Source organism: Scophthalmus maximus, chromosome 5, assembly GCF_022379125.1.
Source record: "Scophthalmus maximus strain ysfricsl-2021 chromosome 5, ASM2237912v1, whole genome shotgun sequence".
Lineage (NCBI taxonomy): Eukaryota > Metazoa > Chordata > Actinopteri > Pleuronectiformes > Scophthalmidae > Scophthalmus > Scophthalmus maximus.
In genome coordinates this window covers 12,165,835-12,192,063 of record NC_061519.1, presented here as the reverse complement: position 1 = coordinate 12,192,063, position 26,229 = coordinate 12,165,835, and the positions used below count along the sequence as shown (strand labels likewise).

Below are 26,229 nucleotides of genomic sequence, written 5' to 3'. Positions count from 1 at the left end.
ACCAGTGCTACGTGTTAATGAATGGGAACAAAATTTGTCAGCTGATAAATTCAGATTAACTGTTGTCATTATTTACTTCGTAAGTAGAACAGACAGATGAGGAAAAAGAGCCCAATAAAGCTTGAACGTTTATTGAATGAAATTGCTTATTCAAGGATAGATTTGCTGAGGATGAGGTATCGACAGGTGGTGATGTGATGGATTTAAATTCTCCCAAGGGATACAATGGGTAAAAATGAATTTACTACAGCCAGGCCAGTAATGGTGCCTTGCACAGCTGAAGAAAAATCAAGGGGTTGGTGTCTGACCCAACTTTGAGCCCACGTTTGGCGGAGACACATAGACACACAACATCAGCACCGCTGCCCCCCCCTCTCCGTCCCCCGCATGCCTGCTCTGCTCCTCTCTGTGCCTGTCATTTCATGCCACGGACTCGTTATGCCTCATTAACGCTCCCCCCTTCCCATTTCCCTTGACGCTGTGTGTTAAACGCATGCAGTTCCTATTGTTGCCACAGTGGTGTTCGGCCTGGTCTGCGCCGGGGTCTACGTGGTGTGGCGTAACTGGCGGCGCAACTCCACCAAGAGCATGAACTTTGACAACCCCGTCTACCGCAAGACGACCGGCGAGGGCGAGGAGGACGAGATCCACATCGGTCGGACTGACGCCATGGGACACCACGCGCACCATCACCCGTATCCGCCGGGCGTCGGCATGGGCGTCGTGGGAGCGGGAGGTGGAACGTGCCCGCAGTTCATCACCCTGCCACTTGGTGGCAGCATGCCCGATCCAGGGACTCACTGGTACACGGAGCAGCCCATGCTGTCTACTGCGAAGTGATCCACATGGGCGACTTCAGGAGAAGATGGCCGCTCAGGCACGCGCACACACAGTGAGGTCAGGGGTGACTCGGACTGAGTCTGCTGAAGGGACAAACAACATATCATCAAGTGTGACATGCAGCCATTCACAGCCATGTACTATGCCAATTTCTTTTTCTGAGAATAACCAATGTTAATAGAGATTAACATGATTCTTTACATAAGTAATATCATACCTTTTTCCTGTGCTGGATCTATTTTTTTCCCGCCGGTAAATGCTGAGAATTGATTACAGAAGTATTAACGTGTGCCAAATGCATTCTCAATATTGACCTAATCTGGAATATGGAGTCAGACCGGTTCCTGTTTTGAGTCGTCTTTTACATTGATAACTTAGTGAGGTGTGTGCTGTGTGTCTTATATTTTGTGACAGGGCTAGTGAGAGGTTGTGTTTTGCTAATGATTTGGCCTCTATGCTGTTCCTAGTGGGCTGTGGACCTCCGGGAACACAGGTTAAGAAGGAAAAAGGGAGCTTTGAAAATGGGGCAGTACCTGCGTTGATGGGACAATCTGTACAGATTCATGTCAGAGTCAATCATAAATGTCATTAACGTGTTGTGTGGTTAACATTGTCCTGGATGTTTTTGGGGGTGTTTTTTTTGTAAGATTTTTTCATTCTCTGATTGATTTTAGCCTGCGAAAGTGGGTTGTCCAACATTTCAGAGTATAGTTGATTTGAGGGGTCATGTTTTTAATTCACTTCTAACATCCCTTAGTTTGGGGAGAATATGGCAAGCTTGCAGACCGAAAAGGAGAAAATGGACAGATACAGTATTTAGACCTCGTTTCCTGTGAGAGGTTGTCAGAGAGGAGTGGTTTTTATGATGGAGTTCCGTCTTCTTAACTGTGACTTTTCTTTTAGATGTTGAATGCTTTGGGAGAAGCAATAGACTGCAGTGTTTTAGTCAGGCCACAGTGTTGTGTGGTTGACAAAACATTCTCGAGTGTTTAGAAATTTTTATTTGATCACTTCATTTGCGAAACAAATGTGTACATAAAAAAAAAAGGGGCACAGCGATGACGTCCCACTCACGCTGTTCTCCAGAGGACGGAGACAACGTGCACTTGCCCTCCGAAAACACCGCATGCATAATTGCTCACCAACTGACAATGAAGCCGTTCGTTGTTCCGGGCAAGACACACGCATATGCATGCGCGCGTTCACAAAAAGCAAGCTGGATTCCGTGTCTGCTCTCCTCTTGCTGGGGTGGCCGATATCTGGGCAGACAGTTGTTGTACTGTGCCATGTGGGGGAGCCCGGCTGGTGGCTGCATGACAAGAACGACCCGTCATGTGATGCAACCACACACAAAACAAAAATGATGTTAGCGAGTATGAGGCCAACTTGTCCTGTCAGTGAATATGTTTCATGCTGGTTTATTCCTATCATTAAAACTGTTACTCTGTTACTCAATTTGTGTGTGTGTGTGTGTGTGTGTGTGTGTGTGTGTGTGTGTGTGTGTGTGTGTGTGTGTGTGTGTGTGTGTGTGTGTGTGTGTGTGTGTGTGTGTGTGTGTGTGTGTGTGTGTGTGTGTGTGTGTGTGTGTGTGTGTGTGTGTGTGTGTGTGTGTGTGTGTGTGTGTGTGTGTGTGTGTGTGTGTGTGTGTTCATTATTGTGCATGTGAGTGCAAATGTTCATCCCACAGCCATTTTGAAACTGTTTTGTATGCTCTTTGTTGCACAACCCTCTTAGAATGCCTTCTGTATTGTGCATTGCATGGAAGAAAACTGTATGAAGGTGTGTGTGTGTGTGTGTGTGCGCGCGTGCGTGTGTGTGTTGTATGGATGTGATTGTGTGACACTGGAGAAGCTCTGAGGGTGCTTTTTGATTCATTGATTTGTAAATATGTTTTCATAAGGTTTTTGATAATGTATTATACAATTATGTAAAAGAAAAGATGTACATAAGATTTTAGATAAAGTGTTGACAGGTATATTAATTTATTTGTATAAAAAGGAGAGCACTGCATTCCCTGATTGTAAGAAATTTGAATTATCCACCAAAGTGATTTGTGTTGTTTCTTGCTGTGCATCATTTGCCGTCCCTTTTCTGTGCAACCCGTCTTTTAGTTAACCCACGTAACACATTGTGTCCCTTCTCAAAAAAAACTCCCACATCTGTGAGATGCTTCCCATCCTCAGTGGTAATGCAATGATTGATTTTTATTTTTATTTTGGTTCATTTGTGCCTTTGTTTACTCTTTTTATTTTCCTACTTTGTGTTTTTTTTTTCGTTTAAAGAACAGGGATCAGCCAACTACTTGTACTCGCAAAGATAAACTGTAATAAGACCAAACTGGTTTAACTTTTTTCATTTTCTGTAATGGATTGCTTTTGAATATCTCTATATATTGATATATAAAATCTGACTGAAAATTTCCTCAACGTGTGCCGTGTCATTTTCTTCTACAGATATTATGCGTACCACAAAATTAATACTTTGTGGCACTGAAGATCTTTAACAAAGCAAGCCTACCTGTTGTTTGCTAAACAGTGGTCATGTTCACTGAAAAGCTGCACTAATTAATATTTTATGTGGGTAAAACATCCCAGCCTGAAGTCACACATTGGTTTGTGAGCTCCTGTTTTGAAGCCGAACGCGTTTAGCATTTTGACCAGTGCCATGTTGGTGGGTCCGACAGAGAGCTCGTCCACTGCACGCCCACCTACATCCGCTACCGTGCACCGATCCGACGGACCAGCTGCCAATTGCGCTGTATCCACGCTCCAATGTATTCTTTGTGGTCTATTTTGCTGTAAATGAGACCACAATTTAGAGATTGTTGTGATCAGAAAAGACAAGAAAAAAAACAATCTGGGAACCAAATGTTTTTTTCTCCTCCACAGTTGCCAAGTGCTTGCTCATTGTGGGATTTGGTGGGTTTTCCCTTTAATATTCTAATATTGACCTCAATATGTAAAGTGCCTTGAGACAATGTATGTTGTGATTTGGCGCTATAGAAATAAATTGAATTAAATTGAAATGTATGAACCTTGCCAAGAATCGAATGTGGGACTTGGCATTTATCAGGTCACCCAGAAGTGACCTCCAAATTACTGCTAACATTGCTATGTGCCTGCTGGATTTGTAGGTTATTCACCAAAACTTTAGCCACATCAACCAGAACTTCAATTGGCCAATCGCCAGCTTTAGGCGACCGGTAAACCAGTGGGACCACAAGCTGAAAACGATGAACATGTCGCCTTATGAGGTACGGACTATGGTCCGTCTGCTTCTTGGTTTACTAGTTTTGTAATTAGTGAAACTATCAAAAAGACAATTTTTTACAGCAATATCATACGTTTTGATCTGTTTTAAACAGGTCACTGGATACGACTACCATAATGAAACCACTGCATGTGTTGAACTGAGCAAAGTGTTTCATTGCTTGTGAATTCACACTTTTATTTGAAAGGAGAACGGTTGATATATTCATCCAAAAGCTACACAGTCACTCTAAACCAGATCAGACGGCGCCGCTCTTCTCTCATGAACCCGCGCTGCCCGGGACGTGTTTTACATTCGTCCCGACTGTGTGTGATCCATCAGCAGACAGAAAAACAATAGCAGTCCATTATCATTATTAAACGGAAATGAGGCAAATGCATTCAGAGTCAGCCTCATTGTTGTATACCCCCACCCCATTAGTTTTATTATGTAATGTAAGTTTTTTTTGTTTCCATTAGTCCAGTGGTGCCCGCAGCAGAGAAAATAAGTATCACAGATATCCACTGGGCCCTCATAAGCATAACGTGTCAACCCTTTTTCTTTGTGAAGGTCTGTCGGGGTGGGGGATGGTGTATTTACATATCTGTGGAGCGGGCACAAGGCCTGTGCACATACTTATATACATACCATCACAAGGCTTTAATTCCATAGTTCTATCATATACTTATAAGCACAGTGATTTATTTCATATGGCAGTACACATTTCAATACCTGTGTCACTTTGATATAGATTTTTTCCCACCCATAATTTTATCTGTGACACTTGAGTGTTCGAAAAGAAGCTAATTTATTGGTGATTACAGCAGCGTGGCAGTCAGTCCACCAAGCTGGGGGGAAAGAATCCCCGGGGGAAATGAGGTGGGTTTTTGCTCTGTCAGACAGAAGTCCAGGCCTCCTCCCGGTCTCGACACTCAACCCATTGTGTCCCACAAATATAATCTCGGGTGTTTGCTGGGACAACAAAAAAATAAAGCCCTGCCACTTACTGTTCCCCACTGGGCTTAAGGAACAAAGGGCCACTCACACACATCTGCTTCCACGCCTGACTGGGCCTGTCTGGCTGCCGTACGTACAGTGGGACTGCAGGTGAATCCCATTGTGTCCTCTCTCGCAGCGGAATTACGGCCCATTCGGTGGGCGTCGTGTTTATAATTGTCTGTCACACTTGAAAGGGATCGGATCTAATCCCCTGGATATAGTCATTTTAGAATTCCGGATGTATGTATGTTGTTGCTCTCTGCATGTGTGTTATATTTGACTGGGCAGGCCTTGGCGATGCCGAAATGGAGGAGCTACACCACCTGCTGGTCAGGTTAGTCACTACAGCTACAAGGCCACTGGGTGTTCTGTTCTGAGCCTGACCGCTCAACCACCATATTCACGGGTAGGTTTGCTTGTTTAAATCTGCACATCATCGTCAGTTTTCTGTCATTTTATTAAAAACGAGACAATGTTTACATCAATATTGAGACACTTTTCTTTCATGTACACGGCATGCAGCATTGGACAGGCACTTTGCATTTCTTTATATATGTTATACACATTTTATTTTGAAAAAAGTGCTGGGGTGCTGCAATAATGAAAATAGCATTATCTGCTTTCCCTCTATGAACAGAGGGAGGGGGCACCTGTGACAGGGAACATTTTATCATAAGCACAGTCAATTTCAATACATTATACATATAATAAATATAGTTTTCCATTGCATAGTTCGCGGAGTGAAGCAGCTGCTTGGCTGTGCAAAGATCAGGGCCTGCTATGAACAGCAACAGTATGGACAACAGAATACATCACGTCAAACACATATCTGAAGCCCCTCATTGAAGATGTAGAGTCTTGTGATAATGATGTCATCCCGACCAACACTCAAGCCAACGCCTGTGCGGCAGAAGTCCAGGATCATAAAACAATATCACGAAAGAAGGAGCTAAATCCAAGCACATAGCACCAACCTTAAACTGCATTTTTGAAATACTTCAGACTAGAAAAGAGGATCGTATGTCTGCAGATTCCGTTTTGGTTTTCCGTTCCTACAGAAGTCGAGCCTTGGCGTGGGCCTGCAGCAGGGCGGCTGTGTCAGTGTGGAAACCTTGCATGGCAATAGAGGTCGCAGTTTGACCACGCTGGAGGATAGAAAGAAAATAAGGAAAGCTTCAATTTCTGAGTCCACATTAAGTTCGAAACATGTTTTAAGAAGTTCACTAAAAACAGGTTTTTTTAGCATTGCCAGCAGAACGGCTCAAGACTTGGTGGAGATTCATCAGCTGGTCGATTACTGCATGGATTTCCTTGACATTGCGTACAAACATTCACAGTTGGCAGAGGATGAATCTCACTGACTCAGTTGATCCCCTGACTTCTCCTATCTCTTTTGCCACCAGGAGATTGACAGTTTTTTTAGTTTTTAGAAATATGTTTTTATGTCAATGCTAACATGCTCAGTTAAAGTGGTGAAAAAAGTCAACATTACATCTGCTTAACATCAGCATCTTTACAGTGTCATGCTGAACTTTGGCATTTGCCTGCACAAGCATGGCGGCAGACTCTAGGCCTTGTGTTCATTGGAATGGTTCTGTGGTGCAGGATTGAGGCTGGACCACGATTAAATAACACATTAGGCGGCACAGTTGCATTTTCAGTTCACAAGATAAATGCGTTAAGAATTAATTTCATCAACGTTTAATTAGTCAAATTAATCGGGCTTTGTGTCAAGGTGAAACGGGCTTTAGAGTCGAAACAGGACTCCTGCGGTCGATGGTCTGTTTTCCCCTCCCTCTCTCTCTCTGTCTTACACTCGACTCTAAGGCAGACTGCGTCAAAAGTAAAAGATGCATATGCATGCTCTCTTCCCTGCCTCCGCTCGCTCCAGACTGGCAGATAAGTTACTGTTGGCGGATTAGCTCATCTCAGCCCAGGGAGATTTGTCTTACTGTAGCCCTGGTTAATCCTGGGAAAGCTCTATTCAGCTGCATCCAGACTCTCAGTCCACCCACGTCCACGCAGTGTGAGTCAAATGTTCTCAAGTTTTTCATACACCCAAGCCCCCTTTAGTGTTGTGCGTAGAAAAGTTATGCCATTTTGTTGAGGAAAATAACAGGATTTAAATAAATGGAGTTGGAGACATCATTTGAACTTTGAACTTAATTTTTTCTGAGGCTAGTATTGGATTGAAAAATTGTCGATTAAAAAAAGTAATATTCCTTTGGTATACTGACCATAAACAATTCATACTGTGAACAAGACAACTGCCACACGTGTGAGCCTACATCTTAACCTAGGTATTCAAAAAAAGGTATTATTGTTGATCTGAGTTTAAGTATAACATTGGCAATAAATAGTCCACGGGACTCGGTCTGCAGCAGTATCACCTTGTCAGTGAGGGTGAGGTCACACTGGCTCCGCTCCAGCAGCAGCCTGGCGATGTGCGTGTGGCCCCTCTCAGACGCGAACATCAGGGCCGTGGTTCCCTGGCTGTCCTGGATGTTTGTCTCCGCTCCGCAGCTCAGCAGGAGGCGAACCATCACAACTCGGCCATGTCTCACCGCCAGGTGCAGAGCCGTTTGTCCCGTCTGTGTGGCCGGGGGAGAGACGATGGGACAGAGACAGGGATCTGTTGTGGTTAAAGGAGCCTTTGGAGGGACACCAGCCTTTTAGTATTCATTAAGTTTGGGAACTCGGGAGATGGCGATGTAAAAAGTTATTAAAAATTAAGCACATTATTGTAATTTTTAGTACCTAGTGTTGGCCAAGCTTCAAGAGCATAGCAGCCTACATTCACCATAATGGAACTTTATAGTGTCTTTAAAATCCCATATCTTTTAAACTCCAACCCCAAGTCCTTAATATGCTTTCTACTGAAAAGACTCTCAGACTCTCATTATCAACTGTTAACAGACGTTCATGGCGGTGGTCCTTTGATATTCTTTGGGTTCGTTGGAGTAGATGTAACCTTCCATTTGTTGCCTACAAAAGTCCACAGGGTGCTGAGAGTCAAACTTTTAATGATTACCCTGTGTTCGCACACATTACCTGGCTGGAGCGATTGTTAATGTTGCCCAGCTCCATGATCTTGCGGACCACCTCCATGCCACCGGGGCCATCAGGGGCCGTCAGCGAGGCCAGCATCACCGCTGTGTAGCCAGCCTTGTTCTGAAGGTTCAAGTCGCTCACACCTGTGGTACAGAGAAAATGTCCACATTTTTTTTTTAAATTTACAAGGCAGCGTAGTTCCACTGTGCAGTAGCTCTGGTGTCACGGTGACATCACCTGTGTCCAGTAGCAGGCCGACGATGCTGTAGTTGCAGTGGGACACGCTGTAATGCAGCACCGTGTTGCCGTTGTCGTCGGCCAGGTTGATGAGGAAGGCCAGCAGGGAAGGTGTGGATTTCTTCACCTCTTTCAGGTACACAGCCACCCCGCTGGACACTGAAGCCTCTTCTGCTGCCACACTGAACCAGTGCTGAAACAACACGACCAGGGCCTTCCTCTGTGAAAATAGACAGGAACTTAGGAAGGATGCTAACTTTGGAGGACGCTTTCTGGCTTTGGCCAGCACAGTGTACATTACACGTTGGAATAAACATCTTTCATAAAATAGATGCACTTTAAAGCAGTACTCATTGGTTTGTTTGTCTACAGAAAAAAACACTTCCATCACTGTACAAAGTTGTCAAGATGAACATGCCAACAATTGGCCTGTTTTCACACCCAGAAAACTAGATAGGCTCTCTAACTTCTATAAATGCTAAAGCGTAACTATTTTCAAAACCTTGTTGTTGGTCTGAGTGTATGGTTAGGTTGAATACAGGTGGAAACAAGGCTCATTAGAGCAGTGAGAGTGAGACGGTGAGGCTGAGGCTATAAAACCAAAACAATGAGCTGAAAGACCCTAAAACGCCCTGAAACATAGTTCTCCGTGGGATCGCCACAAACCCACAAATATCCAAAATAAAAATCACTATTTTCAAGTATTTATTACTCTCGTAGTTATTGGTTGTGTCTTTGTCAGATTTTTTTTTTTTTTTTTTAACAGTAAATTTGCAGTTTTTATAGAAGTAGCACCTCTAATTTCTACATTCTAAAACATCATCCACTGTTGATATAAAAATATTGATAGAGCAGCAGAACCTGAGAAACGTTTCCCATCTACCTAAAGATTTAATTTCTGTAAACAGCTTCGCAATTAGTTAATGCGTTTCTTTAAGTTGAATTAAATGTCTCTGTGAGACAAACCCATGTTACGTACCATATCATCGTTGGGGTTATCCATGTTTTCCATGTGCTCATTAAGGAACTGACAGGCAGCCATGAAATCTGAACTCACAGTCTCCCTAAAAGAAAAGAGCATGTGTGTTTGGTGAGCCATAGAAAGCATCACAGCAGTGGATATTAAAAAAAAAGTACTACAGGAGCTACCGATAAGGCATTAGCTCTGGTCCTCTCACCTGCCCCCTGGGGTTGTTTCCGAGCCAGAGTACCTCTCCATCTGTTCTCCTGGAGGCTTTGGTTTCGTCTTGGCCATTTTCTCTGGAGCTTCAGCTTCCACAGACACAACGCCTCCATCTGTCCGCCCTGATCCTGCTCCTCCCGATATCATCTGTGTGTCTGGGCTCGTTTGCCTCTCTCCCTCCACCCGTCTCTTCTCTGGGTCCGCGTCCACCTGGGCAGCAGCCATCTCTTGAGGGCTGGTGCCGCCCTCCTTCTGCTCCCAAGCGCCATGAACGCTGTGGTTCACACCTTCCTTCCCAAGCAGACCTCCAATTGTGGTTGTTTCACATCTGCATAAAATAAAGAAAAGAAAATGAGGCTGGAAAATGGGGTTTAAGAACCAAAACATTGTTTAAAAACCTCAAAAACCTCTAACTATTTTGCGTCATTGAAATTTGAAGTTTCAGGAATCAACCTTAAAGCCACTCAAACATTTCCCCCCACAATGTTTCATTTTCTCATTCAGAAACAAGCTTTTGGATTATTTTTAGAAGGATTAAATAAATTCTAAATTAAAGCTTTGGAAAATGACAAATGTTCACTCTGTCATCCTGAGAGTTAGTGCTTTAGAGGGAGTGGTATTCATCTTTCATCTTAAATTATTATATTTTTCTCAGTCTGAACCACGCAGCAGTATATTCATGAACCTCAAGTTCAGTCTAGTAACCAATAAACACTACTTTTGAGCTCGCTAAAGGCAGTGAGAGTTGTTTACTTACCCTTCACTAACACCCCCAGAATGTTGGTTTGTTGATGTCTGGGCACATCCATCTGTCGCCATGATGGATTTAGAGGCTGCAGGGGGAACAGACACATGCGGAAATATCAACACGCAGATGAGCAACAACATTTTGACATGGTTTGGCTTATGGAGAAATCTTTTGGATATAAAAGTTTCTTCACAAAAGCGATGAGTCCCCGACTTCTCAGCTACTTTAGACACAAAATACTAAACCCTAACCCAAACCGGCTACTGCAATCACTTTACAATGTATCTAATAAGTCCAATTTTAGTGTGATTATGACAAAAAAATCATCATGTCACCTCCTCTGAAGTAGATTGTAATCAGTTTTGTTTTTCAGTGTTGACTTTTAAATTACAGCAAACGAAAACAGAAGGTCGGTGGTCTGATCCCCAGCGAAGTGTCCTTGGGCAATACACTGAACTCCAAATTGCACGTTTTAGCTGGGCTGTGTGTGAATCATGTGTGATGGGAAAAGCATTGCATATACTCAAGATGCACTGTATGAATATGATGCCTGAATGGTTGAACGTGACTTGTATTGTAAAGTGCTTTGAGCTATGAGACTAGAAATGTGAATACAGATTTTACTGTAGCAATTAAACACTTTAAACAATTAAACTACATTAAATTGTTAGAACATATTTATGACGTAGAATGGACTCAACATTCAAGTAAATATGAACCAACATTTGGATAGAATATTGAAAACATTTACCTGGGTTAAATGAGAAACCCATCTTGTTGTGTTAGATTAACCCGCCATGTTGTTGGTCAATCAATCAATAAATCAATTAATCGATCAAATATCCCTCAACTAGAGTGAGGAATAGTTACCCTGCAGTGTAGTTAAAACCTTTACCCAGAAAACTATGCAGGGTTGAAAACTATCCAAACCCGACTAAAGTGGCTGTTCAGTAGCAAACAGACTGACCTTCTCTTTCCCAAACCAAGTCCAAACCATAATATTAGGGATTACAATTTCATTTTCATATGCAAGAGTCCTGCCTTTCAACATGGAGTCTCCAGAACGATAAGTCAGAGAGAGCTTCACTGTAACTACTGTGGTCAAAAATATCTGTTGGAGGGCAATGTCTGGGTGAAGTACAAATTTTGCAATAGTAAAAAATTTGCTTTTGGTTGCTTTTTGTTGGATATGCGCAGACAGAGAGACTGATTGTTAGTGTCATCATGAGTCCACCATTTTCTTTCCTCAATGTGAATTAATTACAGTACTGAAAAAATATGTAATTGCTACCTCGACATACCATAATGTACAATCTGTGGACTACTGTACAATACCTCTATGTTGAATCCTTCCTCCATCACTGTGTCCATGCTGGGTGTAGTAGGAGGTGAGGATGTCAACAAGTCCCATCATCTCGTGCTGCAGGGAGTTGACTTTAGGGTCTGGGTGCTTCAGAGGTTGACCCTCCTCTTCTGACTCCCTGTTTGCACACAAACACTCCCACTGCTGATCCAGGAGCCTCTTGATCTTCTTTATGTGGCGGACAACCACAGCTGTGTCCGCAGCTGAAGCCTCCCCAGGTTCAATTCGCGCACCGCCAAATTTGTCTGGGCTTCTCTGGGAACACACTTTATTATATTCTGGTTCGATGGATCTCACCATCGCCTCTTCTCCGTCCTGGTTTACAACCACCCTCTCTGCTCGGACCCACCCCCCAGGATTCCTGATAAGGCGCTCCACCTTCTCATCTTTCGTTCTGCTCTCCTGCTGCTGCTCCCTGAGCTGGCCTGAGGCCCTCTGGAGCTCCAGGCCAGTTTCATGGAGCTTCTGCTCCAGAACAGCCACCTTAGCTTGCAGGGATGTCACCGTCAGCAGCTCATCTAGGTCTGTACTAGTCCTCCACTCGTGTGTTGCATTAGCATCATCTTGACAGACAGTTTGGTTTTTAGAAAACATGATATGACTTTCATGTCGAGGCCTTTTGATGTCCTGTGTGCCGTAGTGGGACAAAGTATGAGGGTCTGTGGTTCCATTCATCGAAGGGGCATGGATATGATGATTCAGGCTCAGAAGGAGTCTTTCTCTTTCCTCTTGTAAGATGCAGATCTGAGCCCTAAGCTCTGGAACGACCCTCACCTCCATCTCAAGCTCCCCCACACGTTCAAGGGCCTCAGTCAGGCGCCTCAACAAACCTGAGCAGTCCCGGGGTCGAGCGCTATCGGGGGAGTAGAGAAGATCTTCATAGGAAGTGTTTCTTCCTTCGAGCTGATCCCAAGAACCCTTGAGGCTGGCGGGATCATCCGTGGAATCTGAGCCCTGTCGTAGTAAAACTGTGAGAGGCAGGCTCGAGGCCCGGAGGAGATTAGGTCTGATGTGTTCCCCTAGAGGTTGCTCATCAAACTCCTTGATTCTGGCCTCCATCTCTGCCAAGGATGTGAGCCGCGTGGGAGAAAGGGGTGGTCTGTGATCATATGGCCAGGATGTGTAGCTATGATGATAGGCATCTGACAGTCTGGACCTGGGGTCAAGGGCTCCAGTAGATCCCCAGAGGCTCGGGCGGTAGCCGCACCCGGAAGGGTTGAGGTGCCTGGGAAGAGTGCTCGCCCGGGGGCCTTTGTTCCTGCGCTGAATTGGGATTCTTTTGATGGTGTTGCCTTTCTCTATGTCATCTACATATTTCAGAAAGTCCAGGTCAATGCGGAAGCCATAAGGGGTTTCAACTGAATAAGAGGGCTTCCCTTTAATTCCATTCTCTTTTGTTTTATGAGGTGTGATATTTCCTGTAAACATAAAAACACTAATTCAGTACCCATCAGAATTAAATGTTTGATTTAATAAAATTTGCACATGTTATTTAATTTCTTACCATTTTGTCCTTCCATCATTTGCTCTGTTCGGTTCTCCGCTCAATTTGTTGTCACATTATCTGGTTGGACCTTTGGTATCTGACAAAGCAAACAAAATAAAATCAAAAGAGAGGAATTGATTGAGCCAGCCACTCATGAAACACATGCTAGGGGAAGTGGTAGAGGTGATTATTGTGTGGTAATAATGAACTTATGAACACAGTCATGATTTGTTGTGGTGCAATAGATGAATTCTGGCGATGGCATTCACCTTGTGGTATTTTTTATAGGAGTGAATGAACAGCATTAGTCCCTTTTTGATCTCCATTCACAATCTCCCTCTCACTCATTGTCCCTCATGTAGCGCAGAGCACAAAAGACAAACATCCAATTACTCTCAAGTGCTGTTTTTCTCTCCTTCCCCCACCTTCTCTTCTTCTCCCAAAGATTTTTGTTTTTCTCACACTGTCATTGCTTCATTTCTTCCATGCACCAGGCAGCTATTATTCAACGTTGGCAGCCATGATGTTCATTTGATTACAGCCCTGCCATCCAGAACTAAGAGCTGAAAATAACTTGAGCCATTCAGCCCGGCAGCAATGGCCAGCAGGGCAAAATATACTCCTAGAGACGTAAATACAGACAGCCATTGTTCTGACTCACTACTTCCCTCCCTTCCTTCTTGCACTTTCCCTCCTACTAGGTCTGGAGTCTTCTTTCAGACCCATGGTTTGCTTTTGCTGAACTTTCTCTGACTGTAACTTCCTTTTACTCTCTTGTTTCATTACAGACAAGTATTTGTACTGTGTTGATTTTGTTCTCTACACGGTGCTGCCCTTTGGACTTGCTGGCCTTCCCTTTTATTCTTTAGTTTATACTCTATGTAATGTATGTCCCTTTCAGTCTCACCTCTTCCTCCCCCCTCCTATGGCCTCCCCTCTCCTGACCACCAGCCTCTGTGGCAGCTCGCTGTCCTCTTGAGGCACCGCAGCCGCTGAGCCGCAGCCCCAAACAATGTCAGCTATGCCGTAAACAGACAAACAACCACCAAATGGGCCTGCTGGGAATTTTGTCTTCTGTCTTTCACACCCTCTCTGATGGCCAACAACAAACAGCAACAAATCTGCAAATTGCGGACAGGGATGCTCAGATTTTCACAAGCTAAGATGTAGAGTTCCCTTTCACAGTATGTGCTGTTCTGGTATCCACACAGGGGCCGAAATACACGTGTTACACTGAATACACTGAAACTGAAACAGCATGCATGTTGTTGTATCAGTGGACTCTTATGATGTTGAGAGGAATCTTTCAGCACTCAGTCTGAAAGGTCTAATTTTAGCCCATACATGTGGGTGAAAAGCTGAAAAGCATTTCTAGAGGGGAGATGTGCCTTTATTTTAAATGCTAATAGAAAAACATTCAGTTGAGCGTCGTCCGCGTACAGAAGGACAAAACCGAGAGGATACAATTCAGTTATATGTAGCGAGGAATTGATACAATGCTGACTGCATGCAGAGGCTGTATTCAAGATGTTCTCTGTCAACCTTTGCTGCACAGGAGAGCACGTGTTACTGCAATCCGTCTCACTGCTGGCCCCGTCATCGCATTCAGAAAGCAGGCTGATGAATGGACGTCAAATCACTGGCAACACAAACTCTATGATATTTTTTTGTTTATCTGCACATTGGATATCTACAATGTGAAAAATAAAACAGTTACTGTGATAAGTTAAAATTAAAATCCTGTAGTTTAAAGGAAAAGATAGGTACATTAAAATGAAATGTGCTCATTTGCATTCTTATTGAGTTAGATGAGATGATCAATCATACTTTGTCCAATAAATATGAAACTACAGCAGGAGATGGTTAACTTAGCTTAGCATACAGCTAGCCTAACCCAAGTTAAGCGACAGCTTGCCGTATTAAAGTGTTGTCTAACTTCTCATGTAACTGATGTATAATGATAAATAATTAATAATTCCTTTAAACTGTCCTCGATTTGTGGAAATGTCAAATGATTTAGCCTCCCATGGTTAATCGAAGGCGTAATGTGTAGCACTGAGAAAGAGCAATGTTCACTTTTACCCTAACTACTTAGAACATGCTCTCAAACTAGCAAAGGGAGAAGCCAACTGCAGTAGCCCACATGTTTCTTAAATAGAAATATAGTCTCACTCATGCATTTCTTCCCAACCATGTTACCACAGAGGAAACAACATAGCAGAGTTACGGTTAGGCCACTGCCAAAAGAGTCATTGCCTAACTCCCTCCACGTTTCCGAGGCACATGTTTTGATTGTGTATTCCGTAGGCGCACCTCACAGGAAACCCAAGAAATGAAACGTTAAAATATTCGCCTTTACCCAAACAGGACCCGGGCAAACAGTGCTGCACAGCGCTGCCGTACTGCTGTTCCATTCTTTCATTGAGTCTTAATCAAGGTTCCCTTTGTATCCCTTTGCATTCGAGTCAGAGGGTCCATTTGATTTATTTGACTTTTATTAACTTTCTGTTCCCACAACAGCTGCTCTCCTCCTCTCGGTGAACATGTTCCCTCTCACGCAGACCTTTAGGCTCTCCCCTGCATCAGCGTAAACCTCATAATCACAACATCTCTGTCCACAGCATTCTTCACTTGAAGCCACAAATTGAACTCATGACACAGCAAGAGGCGACCTCCCGGCGCGGCAACGATAAATGCCTGAAGCTCAAAAACGGACAAGAGGATCGTTTTAGATTCAAGATTCAAGATTTAGCGTGGTTGGTTTTGTTACTAGTGGTACCAGCAACATTTGCTTTGTGTTGCAGAGGTTTAGCCATGCTGACGTTAGATAATGTTAAATGTTAAATACACATACACTTTGACTTATGACCAAACTAATGTCATTTCCATTGGCCTTGGCTGTATTTTTTTGATAGATAGCAAGTATTTGCAAACCAAGCTGACCATGCTAAACTTTATAACCTTTTCAAATAATGATGGACCTAGTTCATATAGTCTCACGTCTTTGGTTTCATGGGTTCACATGGGGTGTATTTCTCTATAGCCACCCACTCACTTATTACCTGTGTTTGGATAAAAAACACTATTTGACACCGCTCTACGTCAAAAACGTGACAGAGAGCTCTCTCAATGCATTTAGCCCATTTCATCTTTCTCCCTGTCCATCTGTCGGCACATTACACTGTATGTATAAATGTTTCCCTGTCTATGTTCTGTTCCTGGAAAAATTATTCATCTCCTGAACTTTCTGGCTGTACAGTCTGTGGTTTTTTCCAGTGCATAACTCTAAACCCCGTCTTCTGTTCGGAGTTGATTCAGAAACCAAAGCCAACTGTTTGGACTCAAGCTCCCTTTCCCCTCCTGCTCGATTCCGTCTCTCCTTTTTTTTTTAAATCACATTTTTCACTCACAGTCTCCAGGATTACTTCCTAAAAAGTCTCTCAAGTTCTGCGACCCCTAATTTTTGACTTTCATGTCGGGATTTTGGACCACTTGTGTTGTCCTGGTGGGGTTCCAACAATAACAGGGTCAGAGTTGCACTGAGGCATCTGAGCCTCATTGAGTGGTATGTGAAGCCAAAGCTCATAGGATGAAACAGCTGCCAGAGGCTTCACGCAACGAAGAAAGCTATGGTATGTTAACATGGCAAGGTTAAAATAGAAAGTGTGCCGCTTGGGCGTGTGTTCACACGGACATGTTTGTTTTTGTGTTAGTTCAAGTGCATTTCTGTACAGCATGGGGGAATATTGATGTAATAAAAATGTAAATATAATTCAGCATTTAAACCTTTAAAGGCAAATCTATTCCCCTGAAAGTCTGATTGGTATTCAGCAGAGGCCCAGAGGTCCACTCCACACAATTTGTTAAACCACTTTGTAGTCAAAAGCTTTTGTCACTCTGAGTTTGGATCAGATCAGACTTCCAAGGTCAACATTCAGCATCTCAGATTTCTGAAATGGCGACTTGAGATAAATAGATGAATATCAAATCAGAGCTTACCTTGTGACATGTGCTCAGCAGTTTCCTCCACTGTGTTGTGCTGATGGGAGGGCGTGTTTGCCAGACGCTTCACTACAGTCTGCTCTCAGCTCAGTTCAGCCTGTCTGTCTGTCTCATGAGAAGGCAGGGAGGTGCAGTCGGGGAGAGTGGCACGCGGCGGCTGTTTGGTGAATGCCAATGTGCAGCCCCTGCCATAACAGAAGCTGGGCTTGCTTGTGTGCAAAGGAGTGCATGGAGCAGGGAGGGGCCTTTGAACATGCCTTTCTTCAGCACCCACTGTCCGAGCAGAGCAGACTGACAACTGGGGGGGGGGGGGGGGGGGGGGGGTGGACACGAGGAGTCACGCCCACTCCTCCAGAGAGAAGCCTATGGGAGTTGAGAGGTGTAGCCCGGCTTTGGAACGACAGCAACTCTTCTGGGACTGGTGACAACCTGTGAAAAATATGGAGCATATGGTATGAAGCAAGAGAAAGTGCCAGAGTCGCCTTACTGTGTACCATCCATAATCCTATCAGATAACATCAGTGACCACGCAGTGCCTCATGGACCTCCCTGCTGCAGAGTGTAACCCTGTCCAGTGCTATGTGATCCCTGTCTTCTAGAATCGAGGGGAGAGCAAAGGGCTTGGTAGCAGTCAAGAGAGTTCGCTCTTTCAATACATGTCTCTCATTCTCCATGGATCCTCTTTTAGCCATGTTACCAGCATCTTCCTCAAGGGGCACCACCATCATGCCAGGAAAGCCCACAGTACCATCTGCTCTTTATAAGGGCAGTGCAAGTCAACAGTCATGATTGATTGCCTGTTCTTTATCACTTAATATGTTCAGAAAAATTTGAAGTTGGTTCCAGGGGTGGAGGTGTTGGTCTGTCGAGCTTTTATAGACATTCATTGTACCCAGAGGATGAAGCGTGCAGAATACAGTGAACTGCCAACCCTTCCTCCAGCAGGTTTTTTTTTTTAAATGTCTCTGCTGCTATTGTATTGGTCGCCTGGAAATAACAGGACAGAAATCCATTGTGCCCAAAGGACGAGTCATAAAGACTTTGGCAATCTAACCCTCTGTAGTCGACCGGCAGGTCAGACCTTATAACCTATCCACTGAAATATGTCAGCAGCTACAACTTGATGGACTGGCACAAAACCTGGCACAGATGTTCAACTTCCCCCATTGGATTCATTGTTAAAATGTTGGTGATCCCTTGATCTTTCCTCTAGTATCAGCATGACGTTGACATTTGGTGTAATGTGTGTACTGGATGGATTGCTCTGAAAATTGGTACAGACATTCATGTTGCCCTTAAGGTGACATTTAAAAATGTTGGTGATTCTAAAGCCATTTAGTGCTGGTTAGCAAATGTTACCATGCTAATACTCCAACTAAGATGATGAATGTGATAAACATTGCACCTGCTAAACATCAGCATGTTAGCGTGGTGACTTTAGAGTATAGTGCAAAGCATCACTGTGCCCGAGTACGGCCTCACAGAGATGCTACCATTGCTCTAATGGTCTCTCTTTTCTACCCAGTCAATGTTTTTTCTTTTTTCTGCATGCAGTTCATCCTTCTCTCTTGGGTGAAAGTTGCTCAGTTTACCTCCTCAGGCCATGAGAAATGCATTCTGTATGAGCCCCACATTACAAAAAAAAAAAATGCTGATCTGAGCATCCAACTGGCAGCCCCCAACTTGAGTCCAACTTGAAAGCAAAATAAACCTGGCAATGTTTAATGAAAAGTCAATGACATGATGAGGCGAAAGAGTCAGTCATGAGGCTGCAACCACCGTGTTGTAGCCTGCCAGGGATGGAAAAGGAATTAGCAAGAATTAGCAAGAAATACTCCTTTTCCATTACCCAAGCAGACAACTGACTCCGAGAGGGATTGTGGTTTGACTTGAGGGAGGGAGAGAGAGAAAAACCCAATGACTGCTGACGGACTGACCACATACTGCGGAGCACTTGGCCAATGAGCAAAAATGTTCTCAAAGGCAATTTCAGAGAAAGATTTAGGGTTGCATCATATTTGAGGAGAAACGAGGGGTATGAATTCACTTTGAAATTGACTTAAAATATTAGAAGAAAAATTTGTGGTTAATTATTAACATTTTTGGCCCACACAGTGAAAGGCATGATGCAGGAGTGTTGCCAGTGGCAGGGTATTCAGTTTAATTTAGTTATTACTTGTGGAAACTGCCTTCTGGCGGAAAGTATAGCTGGAGGTAAGTTACAGTCAAAGCTGCCAAAAGGCAGGTCCTCTTAAAGATCACGTGTTGTTTGTGCAGGCATGTATGTTTTATTTAGGGATGAGTTCAGCCTCAACATTTTGCCTCTCACCAATTATTCTACGCATCTCATCGGTCAATTTCCATTGAATGTCCAACTGCTCTGTGATTTATTTGAGGCGTTGGGCATTCAAATTGGAAAAGACATATAACAAATGGAAAAAAGTTTGATGTAGTTCAGTCCACTTAAAGGTTTGTCACGGCCTACAATCCTCTCCCCTTTGACGGCCGTTATGTAACTGTGGCTTGTGGTCAGGGGAGTTACAGGTTGAGCTGCAGCTGCATTGGCCAACTGGAACGGTGTTGTCATGTATCAGTGACCTATGAATCAAGACCAAGGCCAAAGACCCTTGACAACTGATTTTATTTGGAATTAAATATGCATCAGCTTTAAGTAATGCATGGGTCTTATTTGAGGTCATGCAGTGTTACTGTCAACGTATCAAAGTGGCAAAGTTCTTTGATCTGTGTTATCATCGCAATTAACCACTAAGAGTATTTCAGCGAACTGAAGCAGAAATTTGTGGAACATGTATAACCCATACATGTTATGTAATATGTTCCTACGACCTTTACAACTTTCGTCATGGTAATATTACTGTAATGAGTGCAGGGGGAGTTGTTTAGGATAGAGTTTAGGGTTCATCTCTAGAGTCACTCCGGAATGGAGCCGTGCATTTGGGTATGTGCCAGTGTAGGTTATTGAAGAAAAAATATCAGGCTTACAGGCTGACGTGGTGACAAGATGACCGGCAGGTATCCAACTAAGCAAGGCAACAGGAAAACACACACACACACACACACACACGGAAACTAGGGAACACAAACAGGAACAAAACAGTTCTGAGTGTGGCATTGCCGGTGTTGCACACAGAAACGTAGACAGTACAGTTTCCGGTTCGCCCCTGCACCGTCCCGCAGAAGGCCGGACAAACACGCGGATCTTTGAAGGCAGACAAGCTGCTGCTTCTTGACGAGATAATTCATAAAAAAAAAAAACCACACTTGCACTCTTCATGCACTCCATATCTTTGAAGTTGCTGTTGCACCATTTGAGGTACATAGATGTGGACCCATACATTTTACCCCCTACAGAACGTGTCGTCGCCCCCGCCCCCCCCCCCCCCCCCCCCCCCTCCGAGTCCCCCGTCCCCTGGCTGAAGTCAGGGTTTTGCAAAGTGTTTACTGTGTACACACCGTTGGGCTCACACAACCGTCCTCTCACGTGGGTAGTTAACATTTAACAGAGGAGAAGCTGGGTCACCACCCGACAACATGCAGATACACGGCTATGTCTCAATTCGCACTCCCACAGAGTGCGCTCGTGTGTGTAGAATGAAAGTGTCTGTTGCAGAAATGCAGGTCAACCTTTTTTGCACACTACCAAATGGGAAAAAAATGGTTCAATGGTTAAAGCAGTTATTCCATGTATGAATGAGTGCATTAAAGCGGGTTTTCCTTTTATAGATAAGTGGTAACATTTGGCATTTTTGTCAAACAATTCAGGTGAGGAGCAACTACTGACATTACATGTGTTTAAACTTGCATTGCAACATACTCAACCACGACTGGATCAAAACAAATGGAGCAAAACGTTGCAAAACCACAAGCCCTTAAGTCAAATTTATATCGATCCCATATGTAAACTGGGTCATCTTCCTGTTTAAAAATAAACCAGCCGCACAAAAAGTAGCAGAGAGCAGCCAAGGCCTCGGTACAAGTAACTACAGGTCAGTTGAAAATGCTTTGTCACACCGTCCTTGCTCATAAAAAAAGAAAAAAATCCTAGATGGAATAAATAAAATTGAATATGAATAATTTTCTTGGCAATTAGAAATGTAAAATGTTGAATTACTCTCCTCTCAGTATATTTCAACCTGGTGGGTGTAGCAAATCAATTTAGATGGAGCTAAATTCTATGGATTATTAATTGCGTTGAGCATATACAATGCAGAATAACTCCACTAAAATGATTATATCAAAACTTACTGAATAAAGATGAATATGAATTGATTTTGAATAGTCCAATCAGCAGGGGGGACACTATCTCCTGCATATAGATATTGATCAGATAAGGTTAATCATTAACCTGACAGCAGCCAGCGTACATATAAAACCCAAGATCTTCACCTATTGGCTCTCTGTCCGGTCACAGAGGAGGAAGAAGGCTCCCAGATGTTCCCCTGATACCATCGGCAACAGCTGGAGAAGCATCAAAACAACAACATGAGACCAGCACTGATTGCCGTATTGTTTGTCCTGTCTGTTGCCTGTGTCCCAGCCCTCTGTAGCAGAGAGGAGCCTCCTGTCCTCCAGCCCGGGGCCCCGGCCGAAACCCGGTCCCGCTTTGCCGCCCTGGACGACGTGCGTCTCCTGGCGAACGGCCTCCTCCAGCTGGGCCAGAGCCTGCGGGAGTTTGTGCAGAGGACCAAGGGACAGATAAATGACATTCTCCAGAAGCTGAACATCTTCGACCGCTCGTTCTACCAGCTGACTGTGCTCGCCAGCGAGATCAAGGAGGAAGAGGAGGAGCTGAAGAAGACCACCGTGGTGCTGAAGGCCAACAACGAAGAGATCAAAGGCCTGTCCGTGGAGATCAACTCCAAGGTGGACGACATCCTGCAGGAGAAGATTCGACTGCAGAACAAAGTGGAGGGCCTGGAGAAGAAGCTGAGCGGTCTGTTGCAGGGCCTGCCGACCAGCGAGCAGGTGGCAGAGATCAACGGCCTCCGGGTGAGTGACCTGCCGTGTGAAGAATTTTTCTTTTTCTTTGCTGAGGTGGAATCATTTAGATCATGCGACACTAAATACTAATAAGCAAGACACAAACTTTTAACAAGGTGCGAGGATATGCTTTTTGAACACGTGATGACACTAGTAACTGACTCAAAGCACTGATTTTAATATTGACACTTATATAACACCATTGTCAAACCCAGATCCCATAATCCCCATCCTCTTTCCACGAGCAGACTCTGATCCACAGCCAGGAGCAGAGCATCACCGAGCTGCTGCAGGCTGTGAGGGATCAGAGCGACCAGATCAACCACCAGAGGATGAAGATCAAGAATCTGGAGGAGAAGGTAGATGTTAGGGACTGGATGAAAATTATTAGGGGTGGGAGGGGAGTCAGGGAAAATGGAGGGGAAAAGTATTTTTTTCTTTTTACTGAAGAGAGGGGATCTCTTTTGTGACAGCAAAGGGGCAGCCTTTAAAAAAAAATGTCCACACCCAGTTACACTCTTTCCTTGTGTGTATATATCTATATTTTGTATTATTATTGTTATTATTTTTAAGATATCACATTGAATAGTTACCCCACAAGGGTCTATACATGCCCATCTGTGCTACTCGGGCATCATGTCAATGATCAACCTGAAACAATATCAGAAAAAATATATAATATAATACTTCCACTTTATAAATATTATCATGTACATAAAATAGAATATTATTGATACTGGGGTGGAGGGCACAGCTTGCTTCTTTTTTCTTTCTTCTGTTTTTGTCAGGAGAGAAAATATTATTGATGCTAAATATTTCACTCATCAGCACTGAAACTTCAATGGAGTTATGCTACTTGCTATGAAATTTAGACTTCAGACTTTAAACCTTTGGGCGGCAAAGAAGCTTCCCAAGTCCTGAGAGTGGTAAAATTCAGATTGTTACAAGAGAATAGATAGAAAAAAAACAGGATTATTTGAGGATTATATCTGGAAGTTAAAGTTTTTCCACTACAACTTTTTCCACAGTTTACAGTCAACACATTAGCCCAGGAGACCGTCGAGAGGTCGCCTGACATCATCAACGTTGAAGCACCGACACTCATCCCTTTTCTGCCCCCGAGCTCCAACAGCAATGCCGAAATGAGTAAGATGGATAATGAAAGACGAGGAAATGTTGAGAGTGGTGTTTGAACTTTGTTAGGTAATTTTAAATTTAGCGTGGAGTGTCAGCGGTTAGGTATTAAATCCTTCTGTGTCAATGCTCATGATTTAGGAATGTGTCCAGGAAATTTCCAGCAATATTCTGCTTCCCATTCATTCATTCATCCATCCTGGCACACACTCGGCCTCAGTGCTCTCAGGGCAAACATATATCCTGCACGCATTTTCCTGCAAATGCTGCTGACATGAACTCTCTGATCACATCATTTGCACTTTATCACCACTTGGCAGCTACATTTTCTTCAGGACAGTTTTAAAAAGTTTGACAATAACTTGGGGTGAATATTACCAGATCTGTCACCGGACTGCACTGAGCTGTTCAACAGAGGGGAGAGAGTCAGCGGCGTCTACACCATCAGACCCAACGGATCAGAGCCCTTCATGGCCTTTTGTGACATGAACACAGGTACTCCAAGTCCCACTCAAGTTACATTTCTCCCACAGCACAGGTCCACATTTTGTTTATCATGTTTTATTCTATATTCCATTTAGATCATGGAGTAACAGTCATCCAGCGAAGGAGGGATGGTTATGTGAATTTTGATCAAACCTGGGAGAAGTATGAAAATGGGTTTGGACATTTTCAAGGTCAGAGACTCACGTCTAATGCTCTTACGCTCATCCAACCCTCAACTGCTTTTGTTTTTAATGATTATAAGATTTGTCACTTTATAACCAATGTAATTAAAAGTATGTCTGCCCCTCCCTCGCTCTCTGCTTCTCTCACAGGAGAGTTCTGGCTGGGTCTCAGGAAGATCCACTCTCTAGTCGCTCGGGGCTACTCCGTCCTTCACATCCAGTTGGAGGATTGGAAACAGAGCAAACACTTCATCAAATACAGATTTTACCTTGACGGTCCCGAGAGCAACTACACCATTCATCTCACGCATCTGTCTGGAGATTTGCCCGACCCCATGGGCAACCACACGGGCATGATGTTCTCCACTAAGGACAGGGACAACGACAACCACCGGGACGTCAACTGTGCCCACAACTACACAGGTACAGCAGAAGTTTGATCCCGTTGTCATGCAAATAAGGGGACGAATGGAGGCTTGTCGACCGTAATCGGCTACACAACATGTCATCTCTTCCAGGTGGATGGTGGTTCAACGCCTGCGGAGACACCAATCTGAACGGGAGATATTTCCACATGAGGCCAAAGGGGCGTTCAGAGCGTAGGAGAGGGATTCAGTGGAAGTCCGCAGGGAAGGCTTCTTACTCCTTCAAGCTCTCGCAGATCTCGGTCCACGCAGGGGCCCCACCCTCCTCCACTTCAGCTGCCCCCGACACAGGCGTCTTTCTCCGATCCAGCACCAATATTCTCTAGTGAAAAAGAAAAAAACCCAGCATCAGACAGTGGCCTCTGCAGGAGGAGCCTTGACAATGCCTCTCGTGGGCAGCCATCGCTTTTGAAGGCTTGGGCGGAGAGGACGCTGTTTCCTCCAAGTGTCAAGTTCCTAATAGATTCAAGTCAGTCACATATGACACTAATGTTTAACCCTGCTGAGTGCTCCCAAACAGAAAGCCAACACAATGAGTTGATCCCTAATGCCGTGACACTGTGCATGTAGTTTCTAATGCCATAGAACAGCAACATGTATTGTGAAATCTAAAATACAACGAAAACACTGTTAGCTTGTTGTTTTAAACCTCATGCCCGTAACCATGGCATTAAGTGTATCTTCACTCACAGTGTCTCAGACGTCGAAGGGCAGAGAGAAGGAACTGAAACGTTTTTTTTAATTGGGTCACATTGACTCACAGTGCACTGCAGCAGTTCCAACCACGGGAGGAGGGAGAGGTCACATGTGAGAGGTCGGGAGGGATTTAACAGGACATTTGTCAACAATTGTTTCTTATTGTACACATTATAATGTCTCCTAGGAAATTATTTCAAGGTATCATTCTAACATTTCACCGGTGAAATTGGTAACAGTTCAGCATCCGCATGTGACATGGGGCCCCAGATAGCCACTGCTTCATTCAGAGGGGTTTTCTTCATTCATTCTTAGGAACCACTGCTATAGATGCCACTTTGCATACTCTATTTATGACACGTGCTATATTTTATTTAACTTAAGTCAATGAAACCCTGATGTTGACCTCATATAATGCTCAGATTCATTTGGGTGTGGATATTACTAACTGAAAATATATTTACATTTCCCCCATTGTCGTGCAAAATAATAACACACTGCACTAACCACTAGCTGGAAATTCAGACTGGAATGATTCTACAGTGAGGAAAGCTCTGATTTCTAAAAACCTGCAGGAGAAGAGGCCCCACCATCGCCTGTGTGTCTTTCAGTGTGTGTGTGTGTGTTTGTGTGTACATGTGAAGCATGTTCTGTTTTGTAAGCGTGCAATGATTATACATGCATATACATTTTTGATGCCTTTTTTTATTTTGGTTAGTGATAAGATCATCACTGACCAAGACTTAACATAATGTCTGGTTTATCATTATGGGCTGTCAATTGTTTGCAGTCCTTCTATGTCAACATAGATTTGGCTCATAGTAATGTCACCTGTTGCCAGAATGTCTAGTAAATGAATGCCTAATGCATACTCATGCTTTTACTGCATACAAAAACGTTCTGTATGTTGCACTGGGAGACTGAGGTATCCAACTCTTTTGCGCTGAAGATTCCCTGAATAAACACTAGAAGGCAGCATTGTTCTTTCTCACGCAGAAACCGTCCACTGATTTGTCCGGGCCTGCCAATAGTATGATTAGTTTCAGCAGAATTGTGTTTGACTATTTCTTAAAACCACACAACGATATCAGTATGTGTTTTTAATGACTCTCTAATTGCTGGTCTCGCTCTCTGTTCTCACACTCAG

At 43.8% G+C, this 26,229-nt stretch overlaps 3 protein-coding genes across 5 annotated transcripts in view; 2 read left to right on the top strand and 1 right to left on the bottom strand.

Annotated features, from left to right (window-relative positions):
* Nucleotides 1-3,261, top strand: part of LOC118311208 (low-density lipoprotein receptor-related protein 8-like) — a 67,253-nt gene extending 63,992 nt beyond the window's left edge. For 2 of the 3 annotated variants that reach the window (XM_035634838.2, XM_035634836.2), the window contains one exon: nucleotides 500-3,261. In XM_035634838.2, coding sequence (XP_035490731.1) covers nucleotides 500-840 — 341 coding nt within the window. In that variant the 3' untranslated portion in view covers nucleotides 841-3,261. The remainder of the gene's footprint in view (nucleotides 1-499) is intronic. The other variant, XM_035634837.2, reaches the window with a different exon arrangement.
* A 2,266-nt stretch (nucleotides 3,262-5,527) lies between these two features.
* LOC118311353 (KN motif and ankyrin repeat domain-containing protein 4-like) lies at nucleotides 5,528-17,434 on the bottom strand. The gene is made up of 10 exons (XM_035635147.2): nucleotides 17,156-17,434; nucleotides 13,175-13,253; nucleotides 11,643-13,088; nucleotides 10,317-10,392; nucleotides 9,555-9,887; nucleotides 9,356-9,440; nucleotides 8,377-8,596; nucleotides 8,140-8,282; nucleotides 7,479-7,679; nucleotides 5,528-6,233 (listed from the first exon to the last, which is right to left on the bottom strand). Exons 2-10 carry the CDS (start codon nucleotides 13,191-13,193, stop codon nucleotides 6,141-6,143), a joined length of 2,616 nt encoding a protein of 871 aa, XP_035491040.2. The 5' UTR covers nucleotides 13,194-13,253; nucleotides 17,156-17,434; the 3' UTR covers nucleotides 5,528-6,140.
* A 3,866-nt stretch (nucleotides 17,435-21,300) lies between these two features.
* LOC118311355 (angiopoietin-related protein 3) lies at nucleotides 21,301-26,169 on the top strand. Its single transcript, XM_035635151.2, has 7 exons — nucleotides 21,301-22,168; nucleotides 22,408-22,518; nucleotides 23,188-23,305; nucleotides 23,675-23,788; nucleotides 23,875-23,970; nucleotides 24,112-24,384; nucleotides 24,480-26,169. Exons 1-7 carry the CDS (start codon nucleotides 21,662-21,664, stop codon nucleotides 24,710-24,712), a joined length of 1,452 nt encoding a protein of 483 aa, XP_035491044.1. The 5' UTR covers nucleotides 21,301-21,661; the 3' UTR covers nucleotides 24,713-26,169.
* Nucleotides 26,170-26,229: the final 60 nt, after the last annotated feature.